General features: G+C 37.6%; 2 protein-coding genes across 3 annotated transcripts in view; one reads left to right on the top strand and one right to left on the bottom strand.

The window, feature by feature from the left end:
- Nucleotides 1-2,219, bottom strand: part of LOC107655933 (transcription factor BTF3) — a 6,194-nt gene extending 3,975 nt beyond the window's left edge. Inside the window, exons 1-4 of one of the 2 annotated variants that reach the window (XM_016443562.1) lie at nt 2,082-2,219; nt 1,237-1,305; nt 1,002-1,115; nt 695-896 (exon numbers count right to left, since the gene is read on the bottom strand). In XM_016443562.1, the coding sequence (XP_016299048.1) occupies nt 695-896; nt 1,002-1,115; nt 1,237-1,305; nt 2,082-2,204 (508 nt within the window). In that variant the 5' untranslated portion in view covers nt 2,205-2,219. Of the gene's footprint in view, nt 1-694; nt 897-1,001; nt 1,116-1,236; nt 1,306-2,018 lie in introns of both variants that reach the window. The other variant, XM_016443563.1, reaches the window with a different exon arrangement.
- Nucleotides 2,220-5,718: 3,499 nt separating this feature from the next.
- On the top strand, nt 5,719-6,883 carry LOC107655891 (forkhead box protein D1-like; the record flags this gene model as incomplete). Its single annotated transcript, XM_016443504.1, has 1 exon — nt 5,719-6,883. A coding segment is annotated over one exon (888 nt), but the record flags the coding sequence as incomplete, so codon positions are not given.
- Between the last annotated feature and the right edge of the window lie 7,860 nt (nt 6,884-14,743).

The following is a 14,743-nucleotide window of genomic DNA, read 5'->3' as shown; positions in this document are numbered from 1 at the left end:
GCTCAGAATCTGTTGAGCAGCAAATACTCCAGCATGGTCTTGTCAGTCATCTCTCCTTATTCTCGACCTGTGATCAGTCAAAGCTGACTCCGGTAGCTCTTGTTGGATGCAGGGTTGCCAAGTCCACGTTTTTTCCACAGAATTGGGCTATTTTTAAACTGTTGCCATGGGTTGATTTTCCCAAGTGGGTTAAAGGTTTGAAATATTGCATAAATTACATTTGACTGAACTGCTTGTATTGAAACATTTTGCATTCTACCTATGGTAAAACTTTCATGGACTTCTACATTAACTGTTCCCTCCTGGTGGAATGACCTGCCCAGCTCAATCCAAGCAGCTGAGTCCTTAATATTTTCAAGAATCAGCTGAAAACATCTCTTTCATCTTCATTTGACCCTCTAACTCTAGCACTCTATTCTAATGCTACTTCTAATTTTACCTGCTTGTTTTTTTTAATTAAAAAACTTGACCCTCTAACATTTGCACTCTCTATTCTATTTCTATTCTAATGGCCAATCCATTATTTTTGGGGGGGGATTTTTTAATTATTTATTTATTCTTTAATCTTTCAGGCACCGGAACCGTTTTAAAAGTATCGATTTGGCACTGGTATCGAGAAAAAACCCAAACGATACCCAACCCTATGTGACACACTGCCACTGCAATCGGACCCATTTTCGAGAACTGAACACACCTTGTTTGGGCAGGGCCTCTGCAAGTCTGCGCAGACTGGTCAGGCTGTCAGCGCCCAACTGGTTGAGGATAGAGGGCAGCATCTCTGTCAGCTGCTTGGTCTCGGCATGGCCTGTGATGGTGAAGGTATTGGCTGCCAGTGAGGCCTGCACTTTGGGATTGTTGAAGTGGATTACCGTGCCCTGGTTTGTGAACATGTTCACCTGCAAAGCAACAGTATGACAGTTGAAAGACAAAGTGTACACGGAAAGAGATTTTAGACATTTTTAAATACAGAATGTGTGTATTCAGCCAAAACCAAACCTTACCTCCTCAATGCCAGAGATGTTATTTACTCCCAATTTCTTCAGGGAGAACTGAAGCTTCTTGTCATCAGCAGTGGCCGTTCTGTGGACCACCTTCTTCTTTCTGCGGGCGGTACCCTATCAAAACAAAATACCATTAATGTGTCAGTGAGGAACTACTCTTATTTGACTAGACATTTATGAAGTAAATACACATTAACCAAATTTCAGTGGGGGTTTTTGCATTATAAGCTCTTACCTTTCCACCGATGCGGACTTGTGCCTGCAACTTGGCTAATTTCTCCTGGTTCATTATCGTTTCTTTCATCTGTAAGACACACAGAAGTAAGTGAATGATGTTGTGTAGTGAAGCACAAATGAGTTGTAGGGGTGCGGTCTGAATGACATTCAGCGGACAAACATCTTATTAGTCCACAAGAAAACTTCCAACACACACATGCACAGCCATTACTAAATCGCCCAGCTCACGCCCTTGTTCATTTTCAAACGCACAGAACAAGTCAGAAACTACTTTTATTTGCTGTGCAGCGGCTAATAAAAAAAAGAGCAAATGATGGAGCTTGTTGTCAGGCCTGTTGACCACTTGAATCAAGTCAAGTCAGGTAGTTAGTTTTTACACCCGCAACGTAACACTTCCAGTCCGACACTATTATGTAGCCATTTAACGTTTTAAATACAAAACAATGCGACGGGATTTCTCTCTGAATAAACAAATGCTCTTGGTCCACAAAGAAAACCGTTAGCCAATTTATAAGACTAAACGCTGACGGAAAAGTCGTAACAAATTAAAACGATATTAGCATTCGGTTTGTAAGTGTAAATGTAAAAACATTACATATCGAATCGCGTGTGGAGGCTCGTAGTTTGTTTGCAGTGAGCTAGCAGCAGTGCTAATCTCACGCGCTCTCAGGCCTGGGTCTCTCCCAGCAGAGCCGTCTCACCCGAACCTATTCAAGCATCTTTCCGCGGGTGATTCCTACAAAACAGCAGCCCCGTTTGGTAAATAAGGTACTTATTTACCTTGAGCCTCGGAACCAGGAGTGGTTGTGCAGGAAATAGAGTATTTTAGAGCTCCTCACTGACCTGCACGCTAGCAGCAAACACGCGCGGAGAGCAAGATGGAAGCGAGAAAGGATGACGGAAGTGACGACAGGGCCGAAATGCGACGCAGTGGGCTGGGGGCAGTGCGCTGGATCCAGAAACCATTCCTGCCCGCCTGCCTGCACTGGTCTGGTCTGAGCCAAGAATAACGCTCAACCAGCGTATAGTCGGGTCTCTTTTGTGCGGTATTTGTGTAAGGATATAAGGTACAAGTTTAACTTACATAATATTAACCAGAAATAATGTCTTTCCGATACGTTGACTAGGCCTACGTGAAAACCTGATACTCAAATCCTGGCCTCTGATGTAGCCTAATTTAATAACTTTGTTGAGTTATATGTTTACTTTGCCTCAGATGAGATCAATATGCAATCTCAAATAAATATGCTTTTTATAAGCGTTATTAACATCTGTTAGTAGTCCTATTTGATGGTAGACTTAGCCTATTGCTTTGTGGAAAATTAATTAAATAAATTAAAGTGTATTTATAGCTGTGGAACAATATTTACACTTTGTTCCGTTATAGGACAATACCGGATAGATGCTGACGGGCATTATTCTTGGTCCCATATAGGACCCAAGTCTTCAAGAGTATAAGACTATCAATTATTTTACTAATAGAAGATTGTTTATAAACAACCCGCCATATCTCTAGTGATAATTACGTGCACTTTTAGAGGCAAATATGTGATCTACTGGAAAACTAGATAAAGTGTATTCTGCGGCAACAATAACAACCCCAGTCCAGTTGTTAATGTTACATATTTTGGTTAAACGAATGAATAAATAAATTTATCATAAAGAGCTTAATCTTATATAATAATATATGTTCACATTGCATTAAATTATGAAGTCTGGAATTGCAGAGAACACCTCAGAGAATTATACGAGGTAGAATCGGCGAGCTTTTCCCATGTGGATGCAAATCTAGAAATAATTTCTGTAAACGTTCGGTAGGGCAGCGGAATATTTTGAAATAAATTATTTTTCCACTTAGCCTACTCGAAAGATTAGAACACGCAACCTAACAGAAAAAGACTGTGAAAGCCTGGCTAGGCTATTACTATGTCACATTCAAAAACATTAGGCTACTCCTAGTTGGAGAGCAGAAGGATTTTTCAAGCACTTTCAAAACGCACACATAGGTCTACCCATTATAACTTTAAACAGGTTTTATTTCGTGCATATGAAATGAATAGAGCACGTGCGAATCCCTATACATTAATGGGACTTGTCACCCAGAGCAGCCGTGGCAGGGGAGTGCTTTCATGGTACCCCGTGGCACGGAAAGCGCCTGCTCACCCCTCCAGGACTAGAAACACTTTAGATGTTGTTAAACCACATACAAGCCCTGACCCGGCTCACTGCGCCCCGGTTCTCAAAACTCTATTTCGTTCTCTCTGACACGCAGAATAATTAAGCCACAGCCAATAGGAACATCACTGCCAGTTATTGTGACGTCCTGATCTGGATTTCGCATAGGCTACTGTCCTCCTCAGTCAATATACTGTAGGCCTACAATCCAATCCAGTCGACAAAGTATCTTAAATAGGCTACTGATTATCTTTAAAAAAAAAAATATATATATATATATATATATATTATTTTTTTTTTTTTTAAATCAGATCCAATGTATTTAAACAATTTCTTCTGTTCACCTAAACTAATTTCTCTGCATTACTTGTTCAGGGTTAATATTATTATGTCCTGACCTGCTGAAAGTTCACTTTGCTGCACACTACGCTTTCTGACTTTCTGACCACGATCTTCACAATTTAATTTAGTTTTTTTTTTTTTGTGGCGAAATATGCAGAAACGATACAGTTACTGCATTTGTCTCTAATGTAGCAAAACATTTTTGTATCAGAGTTAAAATAGTCTCTGCTAACATATCGTTTTGCTTTCACTAAATTAAGCATGATTGCCTTTTGACTTAACCCACATCCTATTAATTAGTCCTGCATCGCCATTTAGGAGAACGTTTGATATTTTAGTTAAACCTATTTGATTTTGGTATAACAACGTTACGCAATATCAATCCCTATAACATCAAGACATATTTTTTTCCCCTTTCTACATCCACAAGGCAAATAGCCTACTGCAAAAGTACATAGAAAAAAAAATGAACCGGTCACATTAATCAAAGATTGATTAAATAAATGTTTTGTTCCAGAAGCTTTGATTATGAAAATGTTTTTAATATTATGTATATAAATGTAATTATAAATATATTAATATTATTGAGTTATCAGTCAGATTATTCTTAAATTAAGAATAATCAAGACAACTGAATTTTTTAAACATTTGTAAAATAATATTCCGAAACCAAAACAGTATAGCTAGAATTTACATGAACATGGTAAACATGGTAAACTGCCGCGAGATGGCACTCTCACAGCCCTTAATAACTGCTGGATGAAATAAATGTTAAATACACAAGCCTGACCACATGAGTTACCATAAAACGGCCATCAAACCGGACCAGATGTTTTTGCAATCATACAGAAATACCCCTTATACCCACTGCATCCTCCAGAACCAACATGGAACTGTAATAAAAAAGGAAAAGATAATTCATTTTGAGAAGAAGACCTTTATTTTATGTCGGGCACACGAGTTTCTATGGGTCAGCGTTGTGTCTTTTGGACAAGAATATTTTCATCACTCCTACCACAAGTTGTTTTAGTATCCAACTTTATATGCAGTTTCTCTATGTTTTTGTTTTTTTTTGCTTCTTTTAATTGGCAGAGCGAGTTGACTCTAATTGGCAGAGCGAGGTTTTTGACTGATATCGTTTTTTAGTTAAGGCCCACAAAATTATTAGTAAACTAAAGCCTTTATTATTATTATTATTATTACTATTATTATTATTATTATTACTACAGTCAATAATAATAATAATGCAGTGAAGATACGACATGAATAACTATTATTATATTTGATAGGCCTAATTGTTTATTCAAACAAATAATACATTAATGAAAATAACACAAACCAATACGCCTTTTAAGTCTTTAATGCAATGTTTGTAAGTGCTTTGTTAATCTTAACAATTAGGTTTCACACTTGATAGCCTTTCTATTTAATACTATTCAGATATAATAAATGACTATATAAATGAAACTTTATTTGGGGGGGGTAATAGGGTAATATTACTGGGTAATAGTAAACCACTTTTTTCTTTAGGACTACACCACTGGTCCATTGAAATCATGACAGTTCAGAAACGTCCAGTATTTCAGTATACTCACAAATATGCTACTTGTTTAACATTTTAAGGAAATAAACGGACCAGATACCAATTGCTAATATTAATTATGAATATTAATATGACAATGTTGGCCTCTCGGAATAGGACACGCGCGCCTGTGCCCTGCTTTTTCGCAAGCTAGAATGCTCTTTCGTGATCCGCGTGACTGATGCGAGTTAACAGCTGACTTTTTTTCGCGGATGTTAGTGCACTCCCCCGTGTCACGCAAACTGCGATGCCTACTGAGGCAGACATGGAACCGAGTGAATGTTTTAAGCATTTCTGAAATCATCAACAATTCCATTATGTCCACATTAAACGTCATGCAGCTGAATATACACTACACCGTAAAAAAAAAAAAAACATTTATTAAGCGGTTCGCCGTCTTGTGTGGATGCCTCCGCCGCACGGGAACCAGCAAGTAAAAACAACCTGGTGAAGCCCCCATACTCCTACATCGCACTCATCACCATGGCAATCCTCCAGAGTCCCAAGAAGCGACTGACGCTCAGCGAGATCTGTGACTTCATCAGTAACAGATTTCCGTACTACCGGGAAAAGTTCCCAGCTTGGCAGAACTCTATCCGGCACAACCTGTCCTTAAACGACTGCTTCGTCAAGATACCACGGGAGCCCGGGAACCCCGGTAAAGGCAACTACTGGACACTGGACCCAGAGTCCGCCGACATGTTTGATAACGGGAGTTTTCTACGCCGCCGGAAACGCTTTAAGCGCCAGCAGGCGCCTGAACTTCTCCGCGAGCACGGAGGCTTTCTCCCTGCGGCCGCTGCGTACGGTTACGGACCTTATGGTTGTGGATACGGTCTGCAGCTTCAGTCTTATCATGCACATTCTACGCTCCTCGCCTTTCAGCAGCAACAGCAGCTGCCGCCGCCCTCGTCCCGGCATCCTCACACCGGAACACTCATCCCAGCGCCTTCCCTCATGCCAACCACTACAGAGCTCACCCGTTCCCGCTTCTATCCTCCTCTAAGTCCCGGGCTTTCTTCCCCCATACAGACTGCGGCTAAGTTCCCGGTTCACCGTTCACCCTTCTCCATAGACAGCATTATCGGGAACTCTTTAAGCCCCATGCACTCACATTGTGCCTCACGGACTTCCCCGGTGGTCCCGGTGCTTCCGCCGTCCCTCGCATCTCAGCACTCCCCAAACCCACTACCGGGAGTCTTGCACGGACCGACGTCTTTACACGAAACCTACGCAAACCGGATTGTGAGTGGCACTAGCGGCTGTTAATTTTTTTAACTAAACGTCACATTATAAAGCGATTCACAACTGTGTTTAAGGTAGGATTATTTTTGTATTGTTTTGTTTCACGCAGCTGGATGGTGGACATTAACACGTTCGTGCCTATATTCAAGCTGTGAAATATAAAAAATATATATTTATGTTAACATTTTTCAATCATAACATAGTTCAATCTAATTTCCGCCCGCCCCCACAAACTTTTTGCAGTCGATGTGATTGTGGTAATCACTGCTATAGGGCGTCTCAGGACAACATTTTTTTTTTAACAGGCTATGAAATAAATTGTCAAAAATCTACAATGATATATTTTGTGTGAAAACACAAATGTTTTCTAGTTTGGCAAGCTGATTTTATTATTTGTACTTTGTAATGAAAATTCACAAGAGTGAAAATCGAGCATTTTTTATACAACGTGTACTTCTCAGTAGCCTAATAAACAATGTACATTCTTTGATATTGTATACTCGGAGTGTGATATTTTTTACACGGTCTGTTTTTCATTAATAATAAATATTGTTTTGCAAAATAAGATGGAGTGGAAATTACCTCACTGATAGTCTTAATAGCTTTAAATGCTAATAAGATAATATTACTCTTACTCTCTTGCCTCTGAAATCGGGTGTTCACTTTGTCTTGATCCTCTTGTATCCTGAAAACAAATACAACTAGCGCAGGATTAAAATGCATAAATGTAGCCACTAACTAGCTACTGCAACTGTTACCACCTTTGGGAGCCATTTAAGACATTAAAAAACAACAAACAACAAGACCAACGAGGACAAAATTAACAGCATAATACAACTTATATATATATATATATATATATTGTGCAGTTCAGTTCGTGGGTCAGTGATTGCAGTTTTTGCTGTTGCAGCATTTGATAGCGTCATGCACTGCTCGAGGAAAAATCGTATGTGTGAGACACACACACACACACACACACACACAGATGGAGATAGTGGAGGACCAGTTGAACCCTAATGTAAAAGTTATCATGAGAGCTGTTTTGAATTGACAAGCAGCATCAAGAGTATTTTGTCTCAGCTTTATGACGAGATAAACTTGCTCAGTAGGCTATAAGACTTTTACTCCAGGATTATTGTTCAAGGACGCGTTTGGGAAAAGATAGTAGCCTATATGCCTATGGCTGTCCAGTTCAACTGAGGCCTAGCTGTGACTGAACGACTGTGGTCATCTTTTTTTAAAAGAAAAACTGACAGGTTTTGGTGCTCCGACACTCTTACGTTTTTATCAATTAAATTACAATGTTTAGAACACTGTAAATCTGGCCGGTGCTTTGCAGGTCAAGAGAGTTACGTGCTTGATTAAACGATTTTTATTTTCCTAAGCTTGAGCACAGTAATTGTGCTCGTATTTTGAATTCGTATTTTGAGGAAATATATTATTTATATAAATAATAGCAGTTAGAATAAAGAGGAAAGCCTCATAATGTGATTCTAAAATGACACTAAAATACTATGTCCAATACATGTAATGTCCAATACAGTTTTTCACCGTATATAGTAGGGGAATTTACCGTTAACCATTTAACAGGTTTTTACTGTAGCATTTTTACAGTCTTTTACCGTTAAATTCACGGTCATTTTTTACAGTGTAGATATTCTGTCATTCAGCTTACACTTTAAGTGATGTTCTTGCTAATTTGCAATATTTGTATTAAATAATCTGCATATTTCGCTCGATCAATGTGATACATTGAAAGGCAGGCATATGTATTTTTAAGAGGATAATGTGATTTTTCTTAGCCCGTAATTACATTATTGTTTTATTCACTCCTCACTAACAGACAACAGAAACGGCGATGTCGATTCCTCATTATGGCATATCTCTATGTGTTGTTTCCCACATTTATCTTCATAATTACTCAGCAGCATAGTGTCATGGGGTGAGAAACGCGGTGTTTCCCTGCCCAGGTCAGTGATAATAATCGGCGTGATTTGATCCAGCTGGCCCTGTCCATGGGAGTATACAACACTGCTATAACTCTTTTACTTTTTGTCTTCTGCTGTCATTTGTGAGGACCAGGATCCAATTGATAGTAAAAGAAATCGGTCAGATTCACAGAGGGCGTGCATGTGTGTGGAGATGCCGAGGCCAGTTTGCTGAACTTCAGCAAATGCCATAGCCATCATAATCAACTGATGTTGGGATGCTTATACGGGATAATGGTCTGCAATTATAGATAAACGTCTTCAAAGGGACGACAATTAAGGCCACAATAGAAAATGTTTGAGACCAACCAACACTCTTAAAAATAAAGGTGCTTCAAAAGGTTATTCAAGCGATGCCATAGAAGAACCATTTTTGGTTCCACAAAGAACCATTCAGTCAAAGGTTCTTTAAAGAACCATCTCTTTCTTACCTTTTTATAATCTGAAGAACCTTCTTTCGCCACAAAGAACCTTTTGTGAAACAGAAAGGTTCTTCAGATGTTAAAGGTTCTTTATGGAACCATTTAGACAAAAAGGTTATTCTATGGCATCGCACCTATATTTTAAAGAGTGCAGATGAAAAATATTTAGGCAATCAAAGTGCACCACGGATGCGGTTTATAACTTGGGTCATCTTGATGAAAAATAAAACCAAATGACCAATTTTTCTAAAGCTGTATTTGTCTGTGATGTTTGTGATCCTAATGGAAATCTGGAGTAGCCTATCTGGATTGTACGCAGAGGAAATGTACAGTAGAGACAGTTCAGTAGGCCAATGGAGCAGGAAACGCTCGCACGCTTACTTGCACACAAATAGTGTAGTGCCACTATGATGTAACCATTGGCTGGAGATAAACGTGAAGGGGTGAATAGGCTACTCCTTTTTCCCTCCAAACATTCATTCATTCATTCATTCAGACAACTTGTGACAACTCATAGATGAAATACTTGAAAAGGAACATTCTCCTAAAACAATGTAATTGTCTAATTTCTGTTAAATATACCAAGGTAAAATTATTAGATAAAAACAAAAGTACATGCATAAACAGATACAGTTTAATTAAATGAACACATATGTAGCATCACTTAGCCTATAATTCCTCCACTTTATTTTTTAGACTGCTTTGGAGAGGTCCAGAGTTTATTTTGTGCACCAATCCTATAGCTCGTGCAAATTCAAGGACTGTTTGCGTGCTAAGCTCTACTATAGTGTTTTCATCTTGTCAGGTTCATAAATTATAGATGGTTACTATGCGAGCGTGGGGTCAGAATGCTAGCGGACAAGCTAAAGAGGATGCTATCCCGATTAGAATTCAAACCCGACCAATAAAAAAAATCCAGACTTCAAGACGCCCATTTAAAATAGCATAATTAATACCAAGCTTTGGTAGCTATTGAATCATATATATTTTAAATAATAGGCCTAATCATCTCTGCGCGCACACACACACACACACACCACCTGACATGAGCGACAGAGCAAGACGGGGAGAGGTACTCCATCTCTTAATTCCACCTGTCCTTATTTCTCGCTGACAAAATAAAGAGAGGCAATCAACACACACGGTATATAACACACAAACAAGTTCACTAAAATAAAGCTGTTATTGTGCTTAAAAAAATAAAAAATAAAAAATAATAATATTATTAGGCCTATTTTTTAATTATTTTGTTGACCACCTACATTGCTCGAATCCCGATCTCATGAAAGTGCGTTTCAATAACACGATGTTCTGTTGGGCGTACTATTTGTACGCAGAAATTGACTTTGGCGCGCATATGATGCAGCGGTTAGATTTAGGGGTGTTGGGTAGGTGCGTATTATATGCAGGCTACGCCAAACTGCGTATCATATGCACGTCAAATATGTGCGTATCACATGCACGCCAAAGTCAGTTTCTGCGTAAAAATAGTGAGCCAAATAGAAACAGAAATTCGTGCAATTGATACGTATTTTCATGAGACCGGGCTCACATCAAATATAATCAAGCAAAAACACACACTTCCTCTACACTGACAGTGACTGTGTTCAAACTGAGTGGATGCTAACAAATTTCGTAACAGATTTATCATATAGACTGCTTTGAAAGCAGCCCACAAACTATATTTCCATTTTTAGTCATTTTATACAGCATAATTTACAAGCGGAACATTATGTATAGAATTATCTAAATAATTATTTTAAATCGACCTGTGATGTTGCTGTTGAACACTGATCATCACACAACAATTTTCGTGCATAACAGTGCTGTGCTCATAACTACCTTGTGATTCACGTTTTCATTACGATTTACAATGTTACAATAACAGGCTAATCTAATGGTGCCTGAAGCTTATCTTATAAAATTCGAGTAGGCTACTATTATGGTCGTAATTTAATAATTGCATTTATTTCACCACACAGGCCTTTTAAATACGAAAACCACTGCATTTTCTGTGCAATTTAAACAAATCAGTATCTGGTCTCAGACGCATGTGCTTTATAAAATAATTATAAAATAGGAAATAAATTCTCAATGTTTAAATAAATAGTTATATATATATTTACACGAGTGACAGTACAATAACAATTCTAACAAACACTGCTATTTAAAATAGCCATTATATTATTAGCAATATTGCAGTTGCTCATGAAATTATGAAAATCAGTCTGTTATGTGTTCCAAACTAATAGAATAATTGCGTCACCAAATTACGGATCACGAAAAAGACGCTGGTACTGAGGGAAACGAAATTGCTTCTATCTCTTCTATTTAATAAACATTAAAATAAAGTGTTTAAAGTTGTTCCAAATAGATTACTTTAATATCAGTATGGCTGGTATACCAGTATTATTTTAATTCGAAGTCTCCAGTAAGAAACCTATTAAAAAATGCATCATCATCATCCTCAATAATAATAATAATTAAAATAATAATAATAATAATGTGGAAAAGAAATTCCATAATCAGGAGTTTTAAAACTGTTAACAATTTTATCCTGTAACTTTCATCAGCAAAAATTCCACTTAATTTATATTCTTTACAAGCCACAAGGGGGGGAAAAAGACAGGAAGTTGAAGATTGAGTGGACTACACAATGAGTGAATGTCTTTGTGGCCAGCATCAGACCAAAGAACAATACACAAACATTGGTGGGCATAATTTATGTTGTTACATCCACAATTCTAAACCAATTTAAATATAAAGAACAGAAAATTGGATGAGTAGGACCAGTAAACCACACCAAGAGACTGGAGTTTACAAAACTTAAACAAACTGCAGTTTACAAAACTGGAAACATTCAAAGTCCTGGAAATGTTCTTCTTTGTTTTCAAGTGTATAGGATCTTGTGGCAATGCTGAGTTTGACCCAAGATTCCCAGTTAGAAGTTTATCAAGTGCGGTTTAAAGGTCATGGAGATCAGGGCTGGAGCCATAACAAAGTGGCTGAAAGCCACAATATCAGTTTCATGATGCAAATTAAGACTAATTAATTAAGGTTTTTATAATTTGCACAGTTACCTTAAGGAGATATTTCCATCTGATTTCACCCTCAAAAACAATGACTTTTGGTGAAACAAATTGCAGTCAGTTTGATTTGATAATATTTTTAATTTAGATGTGAAGCACATTTAGGTTGTTTGAACAAAAAGTTTTTACAATGAGATCTGTTTTCGTTTAGAAGCACATTGTAAACCATGTAAACAATAAAATGGTTAACTGTCAAAAATCAAAGACACTTCATCATTTTTTTCTGGAATTTCATATTAAAATACTACAAAATCAACCAAAAAAATAAAAAAAAAATAAAAACGCTTCGCAAATAAGTTGCACAAGTTTAACAAAATTCACCTGGACACACACACACGCATGTTGTGTTTCCATGTTTTATGCAAAAACAATGACTTTTGGTGAAACAAATTGCAGTCAGTTTGATTTGATAATATTTTTAATTTAGATGTGAAGCACATTTAGGTTGTTTGAACAAAAAGTTTTTACAATGAGATCTGTTTTCGTTTAGAAGCACATTGTAAACCATGTAAACAATAAAATGGTTAACTGTCAAAAATCAAAGACACTTCATCATTTTTTTCTGGAATTTCATATTAAAATACTACAAAATCAACCAAAAAAATAAAAAATAAATAAAAACGCTTCGCAAATAAGTTGCACAAGTTTAACAAAATTCACCTGACACACACACACGCATGTTGTGTTTCCATGTTTTATGGGGACATTCCATAGGCGTAATGGTTTTTATACTGTACAAACTGTATGTGCCTACACCAACCCTACCCCTAAACCTACCCCTTACAGGAAACTTTGTGCATTTTTACTTTCTCAAAAAAACTAATTCTGTATGATTTATAAGCTTGTTTCCTCATGGGGACCTCAAAAATGTCCCCACAAGGTCAAAATGTACTAGTATTACTATCCTTGTGGGGACATTTGGTCCCCATAACGTGATAAATACCAGGTACACACACACACACACACACACTTTGATTACATCCTCTACTAATGTAACTTTTTAGAATCCATTTTGTGTGTGTGTGTGTGTGTGTGTGTGTGTGTGTGTGTGTGTGTGTGTGTGTGTGTGTGTGTGTGTGTGAATAAGCAAGAGAGGTATTATGAGGAGAGATGTAATAAGGCAGTGAATGCCCTCCATGGGAGGTGTTGAATCCCTTTCTGATCTATTCACATTGTAGCCCAGCAACACTTATCCTCTGTAGCTGTATAGAGCCGAACAGTGTGTTTGTGTGTATGTGTGTGTGAGTTTTATGCTCCATTAGCAAGTTTGAGAACTAAAGGCAGGTCTGAATACAGCTCCAATTAGAGAGAGTTAGAGAGCCCACTAACCCACTAGTCTCTCTGCAACCCAACTTCAGTCAATTACTTCTCTCTTCCTTTCATGCTTTCTCTTTTCTTCTCGTCTTTCTTTCTGTCTTTTGTCAATTCTGCTTTATTTCTTTATCCCTTTTCTGCTTCTATTTCTGTTTCACCGTTGTCTCCTTTCTCTCTTTTCGGTACTTGCTTTTGAAACACTGTCCATTGCTATATTATACATCTTCCTGTCTGCCCTGCTGCCTGTGTTGTCATTGCACTGAAGCGATTCCTGTGGAAAGGTTGTGAAAATTGCTTAACACTGTTTTTTCACTTCTTATTTTTTTTTCTCATTGATAATGCTTAAAAATAGAATTTAAATAATATCAAATAGACTAGACTCTGCACAGTAGCCTTTCATTTGAAATATACATGTCTTATTTCAAGTGTAAACCAACTTCCACAGCCATTATGACAGACACAGCAGATAATTGCAATTTCAGCACATGTACTGCCGGGCAATATCTGCTTTTGTTAGAGATGATAGGTTTAAAGCACCTGGAAGAGAGTCAGTTATTACATGTGCATGATTAAGCTGGAAAAGCAAAAACTGTCCATCACTATAATATTGCATAAACACACCTATTAAGTCATCAGCATTGATTTGGCACACATAATTAGTCCTTATTTCCTTTAAATTAGTAAATAATTATTGAAATAAATTACAATTGCAATATTATTTGAAATAATAATTTTGAGAAGTCTTCTGCAAACCTGCATTTTTAAATGATTATGCTTATGGCATAGAAAGTGCAATAAAATATTCTCACTAAACAGTGGGCCAAATCTTGTAGGCTACTTTCTGTGTTTTTATATGTACATGCTACTATTTTTCTGCTCAAATCTGGCTAATACAGACACACTTCCCTACCTTTCATGTCTGCTATAATGACTGACTGAATCGTATTTCCCCAAACAGCCTGATTGTGGACGCCAGTTACACGCAATAACACCACTGAAGCATAAACATTTTAGCACACTATGCTGGGCCATTCATCACAGTGACACCAGTAGGTAATCTACACCGCGCACCGCACTGGACGTTAACCAGAGGCTCACGACTACGCTCTCTCTCTCTCTCTCTCTCTCTCTCTCTCTCTCTGGCTAAAGGCTTTGCCCTTTAATAGCCTTTACTAAACATTGAGTCATATAGTCCATTTCCATGAGAAAGTCACTGTAAAAACTGAATATTGGCTTCTGCATCTGGTAGCTAATTCTACCTGGGTTTTGTTGGTGTAACAATGTTTTTATATTTTTTTTGTTTTACTTGGAAACTCCCCAGTTCCTTTAGATATTACCACATTAAGTA

This window comes from Sinocyclocheilus anshuiensis, unplaced genomic scaffold (assembly GCF_001515605.1).
Source record: "Sinocyclocheilus anshuiensis isolate Anshui unplaced genomic scaffold, SAMN03320099.WGS_v1.1 scaffold860, whole genome shotgun sequence".
Taxonomy (NCBI): domain Eukaryota; kingdom Metazoa; phylum Chordata; class Actinopteri; order Cypriniformes; family Cyprinidae; genus Sinocyclocheilus; species Sinocyclocheilus anshuiensis.
The sequence above is the reverse complement of the archived record's forward strand: the minus strand, read 5'-3'. Positions and strand labels throughout refer to the sequence as shown.